The sequence below is a fragment of the Gorilla gorilla genome, chromosome 4 (assembly GCF_029281585.2).
Source record: "Gorilla gorilla gorilla isolate KB3781 chromosome 4, NHGRI_mGorGor1-v2.1_pri, whole genome shotgun sequence".
Taxonomy (NCBI): Eukaryota; Metazoa; Chordata; class Mammalia; order Primates; family Hominidae; genus Gorilla; species Gorilla gorilla.
The window spans coordinates 123,256,160-123,278,082 of record NC_073228.2 but is presented as its reverse complement, the minus strand read 5'-3'; the positions used below and the strand labels follow the sequence as shown (position 1 = coordinate 123,278,082).

Below are 21,923 nucleotides of genomic sequence, written 5' to 3'. Positions count from 1 at the left end.
GGGGATGTCTGAATCCCGACATCACTATGAGAAGATAACTGCAGAAGGAACGGAATTGACTGCAGACAGGAAAGGATTAAAGTTAGAGATACTAATTTTATCTCTGCAAAAACTAATCTTGACTACCTCAGATGTGCCACTTTGTCTTTTCTGGAACAAAGAATAATTTTATCATCTGTGAGAACTCACGTCAAAGTGTCCCTTGATACACTCTCACTTGTAAACAAAAGTTTTCAGACTGGAACTTGCAGCAGCCCTGCTACTAGTGAGAAAAAGCAGAGGGTGGAACAGGCAGGACAATTGGCCTCTATTGTCATGCAAATGATTTCAGAAATGTCACTTCTTGAGATACTGAAAAGCTGATGGTGGTGGTTCATCGTACCTTAGGGAAACAGCAGTTAAGCATCCCTGTTCAAGCTCATTAGTCTTCTTGATCATGTCTGCTTCCCCTTCACCAAAGTGATCCCTAAAAATAGCTGTTCCTCCCTTCAAAAGATGAACCAAGGGTGGGCGTGGTGGCTCATGCCTGTAATCCCAGCACTTTGGGAGGCCAAGGCAGGCTGATCACCTGAGGTCAGCAGTTTGAGACAAGCCTGGCCAACATGGCAAAACCCCATGTCTACTAAAAATACAAAAATTAGCTGGGCGTGCTGGCATGTGTCTGTAATCCCAGCTACTCAGGAGGCCAAGGCAGGAGAATCGCTTGCACCCAGGAGGCAGAGATTGCAGTGAGCCAAGATTGCGCCACTACACTCCAGCCTGGGTGACAAAGCAAAACTCCTTCTCAAAAAAAAAAAAAAAAAAAAAAAAAAAGATGAACCAAGGAGAAACTATACAAAGTAGGGGATTGGTTCAGTTGTTTGTATTTCAGCATACACTTATAAGCACCATGATCATCATCATCCCACACAGTATTTGGCGTTTGGTGTTTATCAGGCCTTAGAACTATTGTTGGCTTGATTGCTGGCATTAGGCTCAAGTGAGCAAGGAGCTGAGAGTGGTATTACACTCTTATATTTGACTTTACAACATACCTGGGAGAGCATCCTCATGGTGTTTGCTGCCTAAAATTGGTAGTCAGTCAGTCTTAGAGGTTATTTAAAAATATTTGATGAATCTTATAAGTAAAAGAAACCAGACACAAAAGAGTATATATATACTGAATGATTCCATTTACATGAAGTTCAAAAATAGGCAAAACAAATCTCTAGAAGTCAAAATAGTAGTTACCTTGGGTGGGGGACTTCTGGGTGATAGAAATGTTCTGCTTTTTAATGTGGTTGCTAGTTAATAGTTATGTTTACTCTGTGAGAAATTTCTCAAACTGTACGCTTATGATTTTCTGTATATTGAACTTCAGTAAGTTTACTGAGAGGAAGAGGAAGAAGAAGATGAGGAAGAGAAAGAAGAAAAGGGAAGAAGAGAAAGAGAGGGCAAGGAGGAAGAGGAGGGAAATAAATGAAAGAATGAACTAAAGGAAATGCATGGAATTTAAAACAAAACAGCACGCAAAAAAATAAGCACCTGAAAAGACATTCAATATCATAATTAAAATCACAATGCAATATCACTACCCACTTATTAGAACAGCTAAAGTAAACAATAATGGTAATGTCAAATAATGGCAAGGATGTAGAGAAACAGAGTCTCTCATACATTGCTAGTGTGAATGTAAAATGGCACAGCCACTCTGGAAAATAGTTTTTGCAGTCTTTACCATACCATTCAGCAATCACACCCTCGGCTATTTATTCCAGAGAAATGAAAAATTATGTTCACACAAAAACCTATGGATGAATATTCATAGCAGTTTTATTCATGCTAGAAAAATACTGGAAACAACCCAGATATCCTTCAATGGGTGAGTGGTTGAATAAACTCTAGTGCATCCATGCAATAGGATACTGCTCAGCAATAAAAAGGAATCAATTACTGATACATGCAACAACCTGGCTACGTCTCAAGGGTATTATGCTTAGTAAAAAAAAAAGCCAATCTGAAAAGATTACAACTGTATGGTTCCATTTATACAACAGTGAAAACTAAGTAAGTCTGTAGTCTAGCACCAACATACCAGTGTCAATTCCTGGTTTTGATATTGTACTACATTACAGGTCACCATTTGACAAAGCTGGATGAAGGGACACAGGACTCTTCGTACTATTTTTACAACTTCTTATGAGTCTATAATAACTTTTTTAAGTTTAAAGGAAAAAGAAGAATCTTTGACCCTGTCCAATTTGAATTAGCCACACACGTTTATGAATGCCGCTCCCCTCGGGCAGGGCTGGAACTCCCCAACTCCTGTAGTTTAGTGTGAAGCACGGTCAGTGGAAAACACAAGTCCTACTTGGAAGTACATTTACAGAAAATACTCACAAAAGATAAGGGAAAGGAGCAACCAAACCATGCTTCTTAGACACTCTGGTTGATCTCTTGCTCCTTGGGCTTGCGATGATTTATGTGACGAGAACCACATCAACATAGAACTTAAGGCTCTTTTTCTAAAATAGGAATCTTTATATACGAATGGAAGATTTATGAGAACTAAACAGAGGAATTAAAGATGAGCTATTAGGGAAAACAGATGTATTGAAATTACCATTGGAAAAAGACTGAAAAGCTTAGTTTGTCTTGAATTCCGAACTCAATTCTTGCTAACAGTAACCAGGAAGTCAGAGTCTCTTACCAAGACAGTAGCTTTCCCTTTCCTTAAGCTGAAAGGAGTGGGGAGCCAACGTCCTGTTGGTGGAGTTGTTTCTTTTAAAGTCTGGGGGAAGGGAGTGTGGCAAAGGCTACTTGAAGGCAGAATAGAGTAGAGTAGACATCTTTCTCGACCTGCTAATAAAAGCCAAATTGATTCTGAACATAGGGTAGGTTTTTAAGCAATCAGCCATGTTTATATTATTGTTCTTGGTTGAAATTACACAGTTTAGTCAAGAGATTACAATTTTTAAAACTAAAACTGGAACTACAAAAGCCCATATTTTTGTAAAATTCTTTCATGAATTAGCAAGTGTTAGAAAGTCTTGTAATTCATTCAAAAAAGGACCTTGCACTCCAACTCTCTGAATGTAAGGGAGTGAAAAGAAAAAGATCCTTGTCTTGTCTGGAGCCCCAGGGAAAGCCACAGCCTCAACCCCACACTGCGCTTTGTCCTCAGGGCTGTGTTCCTGGGCTTGATTGCCAGTCATTTGCCAGCAAGAGGATGGATTGTTGTGTTAATGTTTCTTCTTCAAGACTCAGGGAGCTCAGGGTAGTCATAGGGACAAGCCAACAGACAGAACCAAATGGTGAGCAGTACCCACTGAGATCTGGGCCTATAGCATGGCTAGTCACAAACTGAACCTCTTCAACCATGTACTTCTGTGTCCTGGCCTGAGGGGTCAAGGGACACACATATGCTTCACTGGGCACAAGGATATGAAGTCAGAGTTTATGCAGCTTCACAAATCAGGCTGCAATCTAATTTCTAGATAAACGATTTTAAAATGTTAAAAGCATCTCCCATGTTGCTATTACTCAGATAGTCCCAAGAATCAGAATGTTAAATAAGATGTTACTTAAATGTTGATTAAAAATTAATTGGGTGTGGTGGCAAGTGCCTAACGTCCTAGGAGGCTGAGGCAGGAGGATCGTTTGAGCCCAGGAGGCCGAGGCTGCAGTGAGCTATGATCACACCACTGCACTCTAGCCTGGGCAACAGAGCAAAACTCTGTTTTTTAACAAAACGAACCAAAAAAAGTGTTTAAAATATTATTTTACATTCTTCCATTCAGTAGAATTTATAATCTACATTTTGCCAGGGGCTTTTTATAACCATTATTATTTTGAAAAAAAAAAATAACTTGTAAGCTTTTTTTTTTTTTTTTTTTTTCCAGACAGGTGTTGCGCTCTGTGGCCCAGCCTGGAGTACAGTGGCAAGATCTTGGCTAACAGCAACCTCCGCCTCCCAGGCTCAAGCCATCCAAACTATCCTCCCACTTCCGCCTCCAGAGTAGCTGGGACTACAGGTGCATGTCACCATGCCCCGCTAATTTTTGTATTTTTAGTAGAGACAGGGTTTTGCCATGTTGCCCAGGCTGGTCTTAAACTCCTGGGCTCAAGTGACCCGCCCACTTCCCAAAGTGCTGGGATTACAGGTGTGAGCCACTGGGCCCAGGAACTAAAGGAAATGCATGGAACATGCATTTATAAAGGAAAATAAAGGAAAAATGGCCCATTTTATCTTCTACTTATACTGTCTCACATATACCACCTCCCCCACCCGCCCCCAGCACACATACTTGCCACTGATTTTGAAAAAGAAATCGGCCGCTACTTTGAGCTTATTGCTTTTAAAATATCAGTTTAAAGCTCAAAACACTGTTTGAAAATTGTTACATCAGAAAGCCTATGCTGGGCTAAAAAAGCCTTTCTTAGGTTCATCTGCATCGTGGGAAGCCCCGTTCGGTATTAAGTTACCTGTGCATTGTAAGTGTCCCCACCAGTCAGTAAAGAACTAGGTGTTACTGCATAGTTCCAGGGTACAGCCTGGCGTTAGGCACATAGTAGCTGTTTAATCATCATTTCTTGAATTACGTAGATTAACTTGTCAGGACTCACATGTTCACATGGACAGGAATGTAGTTATTAACTACATTCAGGTTAGTCCACCCTTATTTTATATATTTGTTTCCAATTAAAAACAAACTATTATGTGAAGAACTCCAGACTCCCCAAGAATTCTGTTTTTGCTGGAGCCAAGAGGGTGGGAAACAATCATATGGCATCTAGTCTCCCAAGATGGCCTCAAAGAGCCATGCATCCCAGAATTCATGCCCTTGTATAGTTCCTCCTGTACTAAACCAAGGTTGAGCCAGTGTGCAGTAAAGGATTAACTCAGCAAGATTGGGAAGTTCGAACCCTGCAAATTCCAAAGAAAGGACTGGCCCTTGACTAGATCTTGGGAGACAGTCTCCAAGCCCTTGGAATATAGTGCTTGATAAGAGTGCCTTTGTATGCCTAGGGCTTGAGCCATGACACATTGTTTATGCTAACAATGTGATTTATGATATTCACCTGGAGCTCTGGGCCATCCTGTTTCAGTTTGACTTCTGGAGGGGCTGGACCCTGAGTAACTAAGGTTAGTCATGTGAGTGCTCCATGCCTCATTAACAACCCTGGACTCCCAAGGCTGGGGTGAGCTTCCCTGGTTGGCAATATTTTGTACATGTTGTCACACATCATTGCTAGGAAAATTTTGTGCTGTCTATAAAATTCTACTGGTCAAGGACAGCTGGAAGCTTGCACCTTGGTCTCTCCCGGGCTCTGCCCTATGTGCCTTCTTCCTTTGCTGATTTTAATCTGTATCCTTTTGCTATAATAAACCATAACTATGAGTACAATAGCTTTTCTGAGATTTCTGAGTCCTTCCAGAGAATCATCAAACCTGAGGGTGTCTTGGGGACCCCAATACAGCCTGTGATTTGATTTGACCAGTAGAATGAGGCAGAAATGATACTGTGCCTGTTCTGGGCATCAGCCTTATGAATGCCTGGAAACTTCTGCTCTTGCAATTTGGGGTGCTCTTAGTAAGTAGTAAGTAGAGACCATGGGGAGAGGAGAGGCCCAGTCATCCAGGTGTCCCAGCCAAATCTTTGTAAGACTCCAGTCCCAGCCATGATCTGACCACAACCACATGAGAGACCCCAAATCAGAGAACTGCCCAGGTGAGCACATTCAACCCACAGAATTGTGAGCGGGAACAAAATGGTTGTTGTTTTAAACCACTAAATTTTGGGGTGGCTTATAATACAGCAGTGGATAACTAAAACCAGCATGAGTAATCAAATGATTTAAGAGATTCAGAATTTAATTGGTTAAGAGATTATATATAAGTAGCTGCTAGAAATCATTTCTTTCAACAATGCAACCCAAAACAATTTTCCTAAATTGAAAGCAAAAACCGATTTTTTTTTTAAGGAGACTGGAATTGAACAAAATTCTCTCAGGCTGCTGAAGTCTGTTGCTTCATTTATTTTAGACTCAGTCTTCTTTTCGTCGCTGATTTGGAAATAGTGAAAGGCCACCCGTAAACAATACCTCACATAGGAATAGCCTTCAGGAGGCCTCAGAGCCTTCCATGTCTTTAAAAATTTTATCTTTAAAATTAGAATATGAGGTAATTGCTTTTATGCAAATTTCAGAGACAACATGAGCGAGCTCCCTGGCAGGCAGAAGCTGGACGTCCTGGTTTCCTAACTGCTCCCACAAATGCCCTCTGTACCCTGCTGGGTTCCATCTGGCCACCCTCCAGTGCCTCTCCCAGAGGAAGGCATGCCAAATTCCTGACACGTGGCGTTTGAAAATACCATGGAACGTTTCCACTCGTGGATTTCACCATGTTCTCCAGTGAGTATTTTAGCAAGCTAAAAATGTGACTCCTCGGTCATGAGAACACCAAGTCCATATGATTCGAAAAGAGCAATAATGCTGGAACTTTGATCCAATTATCAGCAAGTCCTCTTCCAGGAGATTAAATGTCTTATAGTATTTTATAATTTGCTTAGCAGGTATTTATCCTTTAGTGAAAACCAGTGGTCTTAGAAGAGAGCAGCAAAAGATGCTGACAAATCATTTAAATGGCTAAGTGGTCATTCTTGCTGGCCTAATAAAAGTCCATTTCTAGGAAGATGAAACCTGAGCTTCTTATAAATCATCAATTATCCCAGATAATGGTAACAATATATTTATACTCTGAGTTTTTATTTCCGCGTCTTGTTTCAACTTCACATCAGGTTGGTTTTTAAAAATTTATTTATTTACTTTGAGACAGAGTTTCTTTTTTTTTTTTTTTTTTGAGATGGAGTCTCACTCTTGTTGCCCAGGCTGGAGTGCAGTGGTGTGATCTTGGCTCACTGCAACCTCCGCCTCCTGGGTTCAAGTGGTTCTCCTGCCTCAGCCTCCCAAGTAGCTGGGATTACAGGCATGTGGCACTGCACCCGGCTAATTTTGTATTTTTAGTAGAGATGGGGTTTCACCATGTTGGTCAGGCTGGTCTTGAACTCTGGACCTCAGGTGATCCGCCCACCTCAGTCTCCCAAAGTGTTGGGATTATAGGCATGAGCCACCGCACTCAGCCTGGCAGTTTTAAACGAATGAATTCATCTGTAAGCTTTTGAATGGAAAAACCAAAGTAGAAAGAAACATATTGTCTTACATTATTCTACAAATCAAAACTTTAAAAAATCAAATTGTCTTTCTTGTATTAAGAACAAACTGCAAGTGCCTGATCATCTACTTTATTTCCACGAGGCAGAAATACAGTTCTGCAGCTGATGTCAGGGAAGGCGGAGAATTTCCTCAGCCATCCATGAAGAAAGATAAGGGGCCTTATCCACTGGCTGTCTAATCTTATAAAGATCTCATGGAAATTTGGTGGACATAGAGCACAATTCTCTATCCTTGAAGAACATTTTCCAAAGCACAGGTGTTTTTCTCTTAATTGTGAATGCTGACTGACTTGTCCATATCCTTTCTCAGTGCTCAGCAGACGGTACGATTTGGGACTCGCTTGTTCCCTATAACATGGGGCTGATGTTCTTTGCTACGTGGAAAACACATCTTTGGTGAGACAGAAATGAATCAATATTACACAAAAATGTTTCCATTTCTGGAATTTCCCTGAGATAAAAATATCTCTCTGGCTTTGGGTATACATAAGTGACCGTGCAGACACTTAGTAAAAGAGAAAACAGATTTTCAGTACTTCGTGGTGATGGTGATTATATGGGATTATAAGTAGTTAAAGGTTTTCCTGTTGTATCATTTTGGAAACAAAAAGCTGACTCATTTTCTGGTTAATGCTTCAATATTTTCATTAGGGAGTTTCTATAAAGTTTTTATCTGAATCACAAAAAGTACAATTATTTCAGAGGTAGGATAAAATTTTATCTGTCATAAACAGCACTGTGTACTAAAACCTGCTATGAGTTTAACAAATCACCTAGAAGCCTAATGCTCAAGAATGCAATATATCAAGTAAAACACTGAAAAGTTCAACTAGTTTAGATAATGCAAGTATGGAAATGCAAGATTGACTAAAATTTTTAAATATTATCACTCCTATTAACATGCTAATTTAATTCATTTTACTGGAGTATTTTAATTTCCTGGCAATTGAATAGCACTTTTTACTACAAATATTTCATCATTTGGATAAACATATTCTTTTATTTACCATTTGTCAGGTTTTGTATGCTAAATTGCAACTGCTTATATACACTTATCAAGTATCTCAAGGATAAATTAAAATTCTTAGTAAAAATCCAACTGACCGGTATAGAACACAAAAAGTACTATTTTAAGCCTTTGGGGGCTTAAAAATTGTGTGTGTGTGTGTGTGTGTGTGTGTATTCACATGGTGGGAGAAAAAGAACTTTCCAGATAATTGTGAATGGCATACTATTATATAAGAGTTTTAAAAGCAATATTTCTGTACGATCAAATTTCTTAACTCATGTTTTTTTTTTTTTTTTTTTTTTTTGAGATGGGGTTTCGTTCTTGTTGCCCAGGCTGCAGTGCAGTGGTACAATCTCAGCTCACTGCAACCTCTGCCTCCCAGGTTCCAGCGATTCTCCTGCTTTAGCCTCCCAAGTAGCTGGGATTACAGGTGCCTGCCACCACATCTGGCTAATCTTGTGTATTTTTAGTAGCAGTGGGGTTTCACCACGTTGGCCAGGCTGGTCTCAAACTCCTCACCTCAAGTGATCCTCCCACCTCCGCCTCCCAAAGTTCTGGGCTTACAAGCAGAAGCCACCGCACCCACCCCATGCTTTACTCTTAAACTAATTTTGAGTTGTACATGAAAGGCCTAATAATCAGAAAAAGGCTATTTTTTAACTTACTTGCTCAAATATTTTGAGCCTCCAAATCTGGAAAATAATGTTGAAGTTTGAAACTGATGCCGTGCCTACTCTAGGGAGCACAGTACTGAACTGCTGCTTCCTTGCTTGTCTTGGTGAATGCACATTGAGTGCCTTGTCATCCTCTGAACCCACCACTGCTAGGGACAGCTGTGGGGGAGGAGCTCACTGCACCTCAGAAGTCAACGTTAAAAGTCATTGTGAGCACCTAGAAGTGAAGTTCCACGAGACAGAAAACTGAGCCACAAGATGCCCCCAAAGTAGGAGTCATGTTGAAAACTTTGAAAAATGTCTTTGTACAAAATCTACACAGATCTTTAGAGAACAGGCCAGACCTGTGCTGACTTAGGTACTGCCTAAAATGTCACTATACGAGGAACCATTTCAGCAGCATACTGACCACGCTTCTCTGAGCCAAAGATGTTCCTAGCATTGCCTTTAGCCATATCATCTTTAAGTGAAAATAAGATTTTATACATATTCCGGCTGGGACACCTCGGACACATGTGACCTCAGGAAATTCCTTAACTTCTATTCCCCTAGTTTCCTTATCTATAAGATGGTGAAGATTGTGGCAGAATTAAATGAGTTAATGTGCCCGACACATAATACAAACTACTCTGTGTTAGTTGTCCATTAGTATTATCATCCACTTATCATATCCACTCATAATTTTTGCAGAGAAGCCACCAGCACAAAATAAAATCAATTACAACACAATTTTTTTCAAAACGTGAACAGATACTATTTTATAAAAAGGTTCATAGGACCCCCAAATTAGTATTAACTCGGCTCAGATTTATCTACCCTAAGCACGTGGGGATTCTTCCCAGCTCCCACGCTCCTTGCCACCCTAAATGCTCAAGGGGTGTCCTATTGTATTAGAAATGAACTTGCTAATCACGACTTTGGACCTGATCCAAGGCATGCTTTTCAGGCACAGCACTGGTAAGGAGATGGGTCCCCTCCAGAAAATGCTGAGAAATGGTAGCAAACAGGATTCCCTCCTTTGGTCTACTCCTCACTGCCTTCCCTCTGTGGGAGATGAAGCATTGCTCCCCCCATCCCATGCACATTTGATTGCTAGCCTGCTGGCACAACCCTATGATCCAGTGTGTCCAGAGAGATCCAGATTTCTCCTTCCGTACGTTTTCTCTCTCTGGTTGGTCCTGTCTATAGCTAGAGATGAGCAAGAAGCATCCATGGACTGCCCAGGGCTTTCGTTTCCCATACCTCTGCTGTGTGAGATCTGGAGAACAGAACACATCCAGTCAGTAGCTCACACCCCCCATCACATTCTCAGCCTTCACATGTGAGGAAAACAGCTGGTCAAGGAAGGCTGCTGAATTCCATTTATAAGCTACTTAGCAAGTTATGAAGCTAGAAGGGTCATTTCTGTAGTCACTGTGTTATTGTTACAGCATATACTGATCACCTACTGGCTCTAGGAAGTGAGAATGATACTTTCAGTTCAAATCTTAGTGTCAGGATTTAATATCAAACAGGAAGAAACTCTACACCTTTGCTGCTTGTCTTAGCCAAGCAAATGAGGGTGTCAGAGAAACTGACCACCCTCTCTAGGCTGAAATGGGTTACAGCAGATCTCAACTTCTGGAATTTTTAGTTGTGGAACCTTTCCTGGTAAACTATGATTTTAATGTCAATATTCTGGGAGGCAGGCAAATTTAAGGCAAGAGAGTACACTAAATCATAGGCACAGTGGCTCACACCTGTAATCCCAACACTTTCGGAGGCCGAGGCAGGCAGATCATTTGAAGTCAGGAGTTCAAGACCAGCCTGGGCAACATGGTGAAACCCCAACTCGACTAAAAATACAAAAATTAGCTGGGTGTGGTGGTGCATGCCTGTAATCCCAGCTACTTGGGAGGCAGAGGCAGGAGAATCGCTTGAACCTGGGAGGCAGAGGTTGCAGTGAGCCAAAATCATGGCACTGCATTCTAGCCTAGACAACAGAGCGAGACTCAAAAAAAAAAAAAAAAAAAATCATAGACACAGTGACAATGGAAATATTTATTGCTGGTGGTTGGGTCTGTCATTTCCTAGAGGACATAGCTGGCCAGCAGATTTTCATTTCTTTTTTACAAAATAAACAAATGCCTACTTTATTATTTATACACAGAAAATTATATAGAAACACCACACAAAACGGCTTGAAATGCAAATATTCTTTGGTTTACTTATCAAAGTAAAAAATAACAAAAATCTTATCAGTTAAATAAAAAAGTGACATTCTTTATCAAACCTTCTTAAACACTGAAATGCGCTCATTTTTATGCTCATGTTCTTTAGCAATATCATTTCTCCCCTTTTGCCCCTCATTCCCCTAAATTGTTTCAATGAGTTCATCTGTAGAATGAAGATTGTTACCTTTCTTAATGCTACTTACTTTTTATTATCTCAATATCAAGACCAAACTAGATTTTTTTGTCTCTTACATGTGAAATGGATGTAAAAAATGGAAAGTTCACCAGCACTTTTTAAGATAACATAAAAGAAGCCCTAAGCAAGCATTTCAAGGCAATGACAGACCATTACATTTCTGAAAAATTTAAGTATCATTGGTACTTAAAAGGAGAACTCAATTCCAGAAGCATATTCTTATATTGGACATTATTCATAAAAGCTAATATAGTTCATTTCCACAGTACTGATTTCAGATAAGCCATTTTTTTTTCCTGAGGGTTGACTACCTCAGACTTAAATCTTGAATGTCAATGACTCAATCTTAACAAAACAGTCAGCTGTAGACATGAAAACTGAATTGTTTCAAAAGGAGCAATGATAGCAAGAGAAAGTTCTTGGCATTTTAAGAAAAGTACATATACATAGCAAGAAATGAAAGTAAATCAAAATACATAGCTTTGTACATGTTAGAAATATCCAATGTGCCACCAACACAACAACTGCCCTATTAAAAAGTCCTCAGGTCTGGAGACATCTGTATTTTTCTTTGTATAACTACATTTGCATTACCCAACCACATATCTCTCCCATGGTCTGTTACCCGTTAGGAAGCTTTTAACCAGAATTTTTGGCAATATGCTTTTCTTCAAATAAAACAAGCCTTCAAATAAATCATTATGTCTGACAACTGAATTGGGCAAAGTCTTTCTGAAATATGTGTAATCTTTAGAAAATTCTTTTTTCCTTCATAAATCAGCAGTGCTCCATCTTCAAATAAATCATGATCAGTCACAATCTTAACTCATGTGCTCATATGTTCTCTTCATCCAACATTTTGTTGATACCATCACATAGTTTTTGTAAGTGGGGTTTAAAATTCCCAAAAGGATTATACAAGGCAGCCAAAAATTCACAATCTGAAAAATGATCAAAGACATTATTAACCCGTCCATGTGACTTGGCAGTGAGGTGACGCTGAATGATTTGGTGCAGCATCTCTCTGCATTCATTTAACAGCCTGGATAACACATTCCGGTCAAAGGTATAATCCACCTGATGGAAACTGACCACGGTCATAGCAAGCTGATGAACTTTCTTCTTAAATTTCTCCATCAATGCTAGCTCATCTTGATTAAACTGATTATTCCTATAAAGAATGGCCAGCTTGATGACTGTCTTGATGAGGTTCTTGATGATCTTCTCTGCCTCCTTCTTGTTTTGGGTGTACTCCCTGGTCACTCTGTAGAGCTCATCCAGCACCTCACTACTCGTGTCGTCTATTAAGGTGGTGGCGATGGATTTGGACACCATTTTACCCAAGATCTTCTTTTGTGCCTGAACGGCCAGGTTTTTGGAATTAAAGACATCTGTGGCCACTAAAAAAAAAAAGAGAGGAAAAGAATTAACAATTAGTAAATATCAGCAAGTGAAGCGAACTAAAAACAGGTATTTGGGAGCACTTTTTTTCCTCATTTTCCCACCATTTGTGGTTTGTCTTACATCTACTGACATTAGTCTCTGCTCAGAAAAGAATTTTTGGCTGGGTGGAGTGGCTCACACCTGTAATCCCAACACTTTGGGAGACCGAGGTGGGCAGACCACTTGAGATCAGGAGTTTGAGACCAGCCTGGCCTACATGGGATTGGTGGTGGGCACCTATAATCCCAGCTACTCAGGAGGCTGAGGCAGAAGAATCGCTTGAACCCAGGAGGTGGACGTTGCAGTGAGCTGAGATTGCTCCACTGCACTCCAGCCTGGGTGACACAGCGAGACTCTGTCTCAAAACAAACAAAAAAAAATACAAAATCAACTCTATACCTGTCATCTGGGCAACAGCAACCAGAAGCGATTTAAAAGAAATTCATTTAAATGGAAGAAGAACAAATGGCAAAGCCATAATATTGAGTAAAATGGCAGATTAAACAAATCAAAAGGAAAGCCTTGTTTTATAATCCGGTTACAAAAAGTCAAATTTCCCAAGACATTGGCCAGTGCCTACCAATTTGGCTGTCCTAAGTACCTTGAATTTCAGCCTCCAGAAGTTGAGTGTTGGAAAGAAGTGCTCCTTGGAGAGCTCATTGTCACTTGCTATTTCTGATGAATGGCCATTGTTCACTTTACATTTTTATACATTTTGGGGAAATAACCTTTTTCATGAGCTAATGAAATGTGCTACATGAAAAATATACTTTGAAAAAGCTGTTGCTTAGAGTTTACTTTTGGAATTATAATTTCTGACAGACGTTTACAATATACATAATAATGGCTATACATATTAAATATTAAAGAGACACTATATGTAATCTTCCCAGCTTAGAGATGGTCAAGTGAAAATGCTCAATAAATGTTTATTCTCCAAACCAAGTTTACTTTTCTTCTACCACAATCTTCCCCACTCCATGCATGTAGCAATCTTTTTTTTTTTTTTTTTTGAGACGGAGTTTCACTCTTTTTGCCCAGGCTGGAGTGCAATGGTGTGATCTTGGCTCACTGCAACCTCCACCTCACGGGTTCAAGTGATTCTCACAACTCAGTCTCCAGAGTAGCTGGGATTACAGGCGCCCTCCACCATGCCCGGCTAATTATGTATTTTCAGTAGAGACGGGGTTTCACCATGTTGGCCAGGCTGGTCTCAAACTCCTGGCCTCAGGTGATCTGCCCACCTCAGCCTCCCAAAGTGCTGGGATTACAGGGCATGAGCCACCGCACCTGGCCCATTTCTCCCGCTTCTCCTAAGGCTTAAGAACTGCAGTTCTTTGGGTGTCTACTCCATCTCTGAGTCGAGTGGCAACTGTTCTCTCCATATATGCCAGTGTTTAAGCCTAGGCCTGGGTATCAGAAAGCAGTCATTTGGTAATGAAAGATAAAAAGTTTAAAAATACAGATACATACAAATGAGTCAAGGCATCAATGATTATATAAGATTATTTCTAGTTTGGATAGGCTAGCATCATTAGGAAGCAAAAGGGCAGCTGCTTCAAAATCCAGACTGGGAGGACATATACGAAGAGTGACTCCCTTAATCCAGAACTGCCATGTTGGATTTAAAATTGGGGAAAGGCGGGGTGTGGTGGCTCACACCTGAAATCCCAGAACATTGGCAGGCCAAGGTAGGGAGAGGATCACTTGAGCCCAGGAGTTTGACACCAGCCTGGGCAACGTAGCAAAACCCCATTGCAACAAAAAACTACAAAAAAAAAAAAAAAGTAGCCAGGTGTGGTGGCATGCACCTGTAGTCCCAGTTACTAGGGAGTTGGAGGTAAATAATCTGAGCCTGGGAAGTTGAGGCTGCAGTGAGCAGTGATTGCACTACTGCACTCCAGCCTGGGCAACAAAGTGAGACCCTGTCTCAGAAAAAATTAAAATTAAATAAAATTGAGGAAAAGAAGAACCAAATTAGATTTGAAATTTGGACCAAAGTAGTTCGTGGTATATAGTAGAGGTAGCTGCAAAATGGTTCCTTATGACCTGAACATCATTTATAAATATACAGTGCCATACATCCACTCAAAGAATGTCTTGATTGAATAAGAAAGGGTCCCCTCACAAATGTCGAAATTTAAACTTCTGAAACATGAACTGAAACTGCAGAAGAACTAAAATATATTTTGAAAAAGAGAAGGAAAGTGAAAATGTGTGAGAAACAGCCAACTTTATGGAGAAGTTTCCATCATTTAATGTTTTATGTTTTTATCATTTAAGCAGAAGTCTGTTTCTATTCCTATTCTTCAATGATTTGCAAAAGAATATAAAGATTAATTCACACTAAAGAATTTATGTCAAAAGAAATGGCATCCATGTAGCTAACAGTATCACATTAAAACCAGGGACCATATTTCATCTTAGAACTCCTGATATAGACCTCAAAAAAAATCAATAAACTTGATTTATATAGGGATACCCAACCATTTTCAGCTACTCAGCAAATAACCAGGATTTCAGTAATATATTTCATATAAAGTTGAAATGTTATTGTGTTTTTTTTTAATGTTTTAGAACATGGCACAGTCTACAAATATCTTACCTGGGATTTACTACAAGTCTATCAGTTGGACATACTTTACGTTGTGAAATATTGAAACCAGAGGGAGAGGTATTCATAAGATTTCTCCTTTATCCAAGACTGGACTTTCATGTTTACACCTCTTCTCAGCTACTTTTCTGATTAAATCTCAATATCCCATTTAACTTCAAACATGGAAAACAAAAACTCTATGATACAGCACTTCAACTTCCTGCAAGAGAGTGTGTAACAGGCAAATCTACTGTCAACTAAGCAAGATCATTCCCCATTTACTGGTAATCAAGTATGAATCAAGATAGAGAAGTTGATCTCTGAGGCTTTCATATTTGTCCTAGAGCAACTTCAAACCCCGCTCCAGAAACACAGCAGCTGTGTCCCACTTTCCTTTTATTCTTTGGGTTATTCCAGTGAAGTCGTCTTTTTAAATGAGGTTGAAGCTCCTTGTTCCCCTCCACCATCTGAAGCTCTTTCTCCCCCTCCACCAAGAAGACATGCATGAGTAGATTTATTTTCCAGCATTAGAGAAAGTTTTTTTGGAACCAACTGGGGCTTGTGGCTGAGAGTCGCTGGCCAGAGATGTGTGGTCTGTGCTCATGAAGTTTGTTTCTTTTTCTTGCAAATTAACTGCTGTTAGCCATTACTGTTCAGGCTCATTTGTCAGTTCCACATGCTCTACCAGATCCCTTAAAAGTCTGGTGTATCTCAGAGCTAGTCCTGGATCAAGTTTTTCTCCTTCAGTCTATCCTCACCCCTGTGTGATCTCATCCACTCCCACAGCTTCAGATACCACCCATGTGCCAATGACTCCCATAGCTATAACTCGGCCCTGACCTCTCTTCTGGACTCGTTTTGTAAGTGCATTCAAGATATTTCTTTTCCTTGACTATTTTGCAGGCATCTCAAATGTACCATATGCAAAACTGATCTTTGATTCTCTCATGCCTCCCTACTAAGTGCTCCTCTTTCACTCTTTATGATCTCAATTAATAGCATCCCTTCCAACCTTTGCTCAATCAAATCAGAGACCTGGGGATCATCCACCATACCATTCTCTCCCTCACCCAGTCCATTATTAAGTTCTTTCCATTCCACCTTCCGCCTGCATTTCTCTGAATTCTATCCATTTCCCTCCATCTCCACGGACAGCAGCCTAGTCCAAACCCCTTTCCATCTCTTTTCACATATCAGCCAGAGTTTCAAGAAATGAAATTTGCAAATGGGGCCGGGCGCAGTGGCTCACACCTGTAATCCCAGCACTTTAGGAGGATAAGGTGGGAGGATCACTTGAGCCCAGGAGTTCGAGACCAGCCTGGGCAACATAGCAAGACCCTGTCTCTACAAAAAAAACTTAAAAAAAAAATAGTTGGGCATGTAGTCCTATTTGCTCAGGGTGCTGAGGTGGGAGGACTGCCTGAGCCCAGGAGTTCAAGGCTACAGAGCTGCAGTGAGCTATAATCATGCCACTGTACTCCAGCCTGGGCGACACAGCAAGGCCCTGTCTCAGAAAAGAAAAGAAAAAAAAAGATGCTTCACGTAAGTTCTTTGATAACTATCACACCTCCTTGTTCCTTAAATCCTCTTCATTTGCCTACATTTTTATTGTCTGCCTCTCCCTACTAGGATTTAAACTCTGAGAGCAAAGATTCTGTGTATCATGTTCACTGTGTCATCTTGCAGGCCTAGAGAGTGGCTGGTCCAGAAGCAGCAATCAATTTCCCCTATCTCATGCACAATATACTCAAATACTTCTCTATGAAAACATGTTGGCCTGTAAAACGAGAGTTGTAAATACATTAGTGGGTGTTTTTGTTTATTGTATTAAAAGGTAGAAAAACAGGTATTTGTTTTACCTCACTAAACATGTGGTTTTTCTTCCCTCTAAGTGCACTCCAGAGTATGATTTCTCTTACTGTCATCAACCAGTTCTTTTAAAGAGGAGAGATTTGTTGTGCACAATGGGAAAACATCCAAGGACAATAATGCAAATATTTAGAGTAAAAGCAAGGTGTAGTTCTGACTTGAACTGTAGCAGGAGATTAAACACAGGCCCACCTCTACTTCTGGCTGGATCTATGTTTAGACATGTGCCAGAGGGATACCTAAGGCATGTCCTGGGAAGCAACTAAGATGTAAACAGGAGATGTTCCCCAAGGAGAAAGTGCTGAAAATATTCATTCAGTTTTTTGCCTCTTAAGATGAATTCACTTGTGTTTGGAAACAGACATGTAAATTGTTCATTAATGAAGAATAATGCTGTATTTAAAAAAAAACATACAAAGCATTATCACCACATTAAAACTGTTTAAGATTATTTTCTAGAAATAGGGTGTAAATGTTATTTTACATTACTTATCTTACCTCCCTCCCTCTCTGTCTCTGTATCTCCTCCCTTGGCCATTTCAGCAACATTTGCTGTAAGGCAAAGTGATATTTAGGGAATTCTGGCTTTAGCATCAAAATTATAAAGTTAGAGATAAATATGGTAAAAACATACTGACCCAAATATTCAAGAAAAAATATGCTCAGAAGGAAAAAAGAGAAAAGTCCTTTGTTATTAATACTTATAGTTTTAAGAAAATTAACAAAAATGCCCCATAACTACTCCCACTGAGAATTTTCTAATAAAGTACTCAAATCATTTTCTTTACCGTCTTACCAGTAAATACATAATTTTTTCCCCTCAAATCTATTATACTTGGGACTCTTTAACAGTGATGACAACAGATGTACATACATTGCAAATTCTTGCCTAGTTAAAATTCGATCCAGGGTTCCAATATTAGGAAGGATAGAAAAGATAATAATTTGGAAAGCATGTCTGGCTGTTGTCTGTTAATAAAAGTTCTTTAAATAAATATATAAAACCTTAGCTCTCTTGCATCTAAATAATTCTAAATCTAATGGGACTTAGTAAAAAGTCAGCTTTGGTGATAAGAAAGTGGCCAGAACAAACCACGAACCCTGTCATAAGAAGTCAGCAGGCGAAGAGTTGACCTCCCTACATGGAGATTTGGCAGTGCTCCAGAGAAAAGCAATGAACGCTCGGAGTAGCTAGTGATGTGTCAGTGTCACCAGCTTTCATACTCAAAATCCCAAAGTCAGAAATTCAACAGCATAGAGAAGAAACAACAGAGGGAAAGAGAGAGGGAGAAGGAAGGAAGGAAGGAAAGAGAGGGAGGGAGCCCCAGTAGAAGCAGCACAGATATGAACTCTAAAGGGGGCTGCCCTGGAAGGGTCAGAAGCAACGACCATGGCAGCAAGCTGGAGGCAATCTTATCAACTAGAGAAAGAAGACCAGTGCCAGGCACCTTAATCCCAAAATTGGCCTTATGCCACACAGATGGAGGCTGTCGCACAGAACATAGTCTTGGGAGAATCAATATATCTGAAGTCCTTAACCTGATATGGAATGCACATTTTTGGGGTATATGCACATCCCCCCAAGTGGTTAAGAACCAGTGACAGGCACCGTTACAGTGGCAAGCTAAGTCACTCACTCTGTTTCTTATACTCCAGAAAAATACATGCTAACCTTAAAAGGCAACATAGTAAAGAAGACATGTCAGAGAAAATGGTGACTTTGAAATACTCCTCCCCGGCAAAACAAAACAAAACAAAACAAAACACTGGGTTCTTTTGACGGGAGTATTAGGAATTGTCTAAGACACTCTTCCAGATTCCCTTTAGTGTCCTTTGCTTAGCTATTTTATAACTCTGTAAATTGTAGAAAACTGATAATATTGCAAATGGCTCTTCTACATACAGACACAAATAAAATGTGTTCAGTGGAGCTGCAATTGATTCCTGATTTTCTTGTTTGACTGCTCTTAAGATCCTCCTTGAACCAAATGTAAGAGCTTACTGGTTCCCTCATTAATAAATGAGTTAAGTAAAATCTTCAATATGTGCAATTTGTATTTATATGAGAGTCATGAATTTATCCTCTTAAAAAACATAACTTGTAACACATATTAGAATGTTTTCCACCGAAAACATTTTTTTTAAAAAAGACTGCAGTATGAACCTTTAATGCACTAGTGTTCTTTTTCTGTGGCAACTTATTTCCCCAGGGTCCTGGAAAACTATAGTATACTTATAAAAGTCCAAATACTCTGTAGCTAATGGTTCCATGAACTGCCATACTGCTCAGGGATATTACTGGGACTCGGCTTCCTCATCTGTAAGATGAGTACAATGATCCCCACTTTTTGGAGTTGTTCCAGAGATAAATGGACATGGACCACATAGATGTGTTTCACACAATCCCTGTCACAGAACAGCCTTCTTCATAGGTTAAAGAACACAACAAATTAAACTTCAAATACATTCTGATGCTCTTTAGTACAGAATCACATTTGGCCAAAATTAATTCCTTGTGGTAGTATCATGAACTGAGAAATGCAAAATGCCAGATGGCTGGGTGAAAACGGAGACCTCACATAGTTCAGCTAATAAGGAGTTACATCTTCTCTTTCATAATGATATTTAAAATATATAACATATTAAAAACTTTCTTTAGAAGGCAATTCCTCTTTTTATAAGGTGCTTACTTTCTTGTTAGCAACAGATTTAGTACTACGAGGACTCTGATAGTTAAAACAGGGGTATTCTGCCTAGAGAAAACTGGCCTATCACGAACAGAATGAGAGCCTACTACAAGACAAGAGGAGAAGCCTAGTCAACATCCATGAAAAGCTATGCAACAGCAGCAAGATGCAAAGGTAATGGGCCAAAAATAAAGCCAAAGTGAAAACCCACAGTTAAAAGCCACAGGGGCTGACAAGGTCACTTTAGAAGTCACAGCGTTCTCATGCAGTTTCTGAAGCCTCCCAGAGAACCAGAGATCCAACAGCAGGGCGTGAAGCCAAGTAAGAACAGCATGGATGGAAACAAAAGGCTCAAAGTCAAGAGTCCCAGGTTGTAAACTTGAGTGCAATTTATTTGAAACACAGTTTTCTCATCTTCTACACTGGAGGTCATTTCAAGTTGGTGTGGCTTAAATGAGATTTAATGACTTATAAATCTGAAAAGATCCAGCAGTGTACTAGGCCATTTCTCCTTACATTCCTTATTTGCCAAATTCGTGGACAAGAAAAATGATGCCTTGAAGAAAACAGGATGAAGCCTTTCCCTCTGTGATCTCAGGCTTTAATTCTGGAATCTCTTCATCATGATTTTGAGTTCAACCATGTATCTTTTATTCCTGTGGCTTAGTTTTATGACGATTTTGAAAATGTCATTTCCTGAGTTTCAACTCCTCTAACTTCATATCAGACCCCATCTCTGCTCTTTTTCTATCAATTTGCCCCAGGAATCATATGATACCTTCTTTATGGCATAAACTCTGACAAAATATCCCTGCTGCTTCTAGGTTTCTGATACCAGTAATGGAAGAAAGTTTCGTGATGTTAGTATAAAGCAGTATGGTTGGACCTCAAAGACTGTCAGTCTCAAAATATTAGGATAGAGGTTACGGGAAATGAATTTTGTGGTTACCCAAAGTCAGAGCCAGAGGTTTATATCCACAAGACTCACTGGTTGCCCTAAGCAATAATGATTACAGTGATAACAATAATAACAGCAGCCCCCATTTTTTGAATTTGTACTACATTATCCCTGGAACCGCCTAGAACTTGTGTTATCTTACTTTTTTATTTTTTATGTTTTTTTAAGATGGAGTGTCGCTCTTTTGCCCAGGCTGGAGTGAAATGGCACAATCTCGGCTCAATGCAACCTCCACCCCCTGGCTTCAAGCAACTGTCCTGCCTCATTCTCCCAAGTAGCTGATTATAGGCACATGCCACCACGCCCAGCTAATTGTTGTATTTTTAGTAGAGACGGGGTTTTGCCATGTTGGCCAGGCTGGTCTCGAACTCCTGACCTCAGGTGATCCACCCGCCTCGGTCTCCCAAAGTGCTAGGATTACAGGCGTGAGCCACCGTGCTGGGCCACATTGTCTTACTGAAGCTTTACGGCAACCCTAGGAAGGAGGTTATTATTATACTCATTTTAGAAATGAGGTGACTGAGGCCCAGAGAAATTAAGTTACTATCTCAAGGTCATACAGTAAGTGGCAGAGATTAACTTGAACTCAGATATGTCCAACTCCAAGCTGTTACACTATAATACATGAGCTTAAGAAAAGAAGCTTCCTCTTGAAAGTATAGGAAGATCTAATAATGTCTAGCTAAGTGAAGTAAGATGAAAGAAAAGAAAGGGACCAGGTCTCCCTGCAGGGAGGAAACAGACCATAAGGAAGATCAACCGAGCTGGGCTTGAAATAGCTTCCAGGGAAGAACTTGAGCAGTTTATAAGCATTTTAAAATATAACCTAAAATGACAATATACTTACATTGTTCAAAAGTCAGAATATACAGAATGGAAAAGCTCTTTCTCATCTTTGCCACCCACTGCAGTTCTGACCCTCAACCCTTGCCCTTGCTTCCAACAGACAACTTAGATTTGTTTTTTTTCTCCCTGCATAACTAAGCAAATACATGAATAGATACTGAGCAGTGCAAAGAAGTCTTGGAGGCTTGCAATTCTTAAGAAATGCAACTTTTGAGTGA

General features: G+C 39.9%; 1 protein-coding gene across 4 annotated transcripts in view; it reads right to left on the bottom strand.

Annotated features, from left to right (window-relative positions):
• Positions 1–11,077: 11,077 nt before the first annotated feature.
• TNFAIP8 (TNF alpha induced protein 8) overlaps positions 11,078–21,923 on the bottom strand; it is a 128,449-nt gene continuing 117,603 nt past the window's right edge. For all 4 annotated transcript variants that reach the window (XM_004042388.5, XM_004042390.5, XM_055387259.2 and 1 more), the window contains exon 2: positions 11,078–12,706. In XM_004042388.5, the coding sequence (XP_004042436.1) occupies positions 12,141–12,706 (566 nt within the window). In that variant the 3' untranslated portion in view covers positions 11,078–12,140. The remainder of the gene's footprint in view (positions 12,707–21,923) is intronic.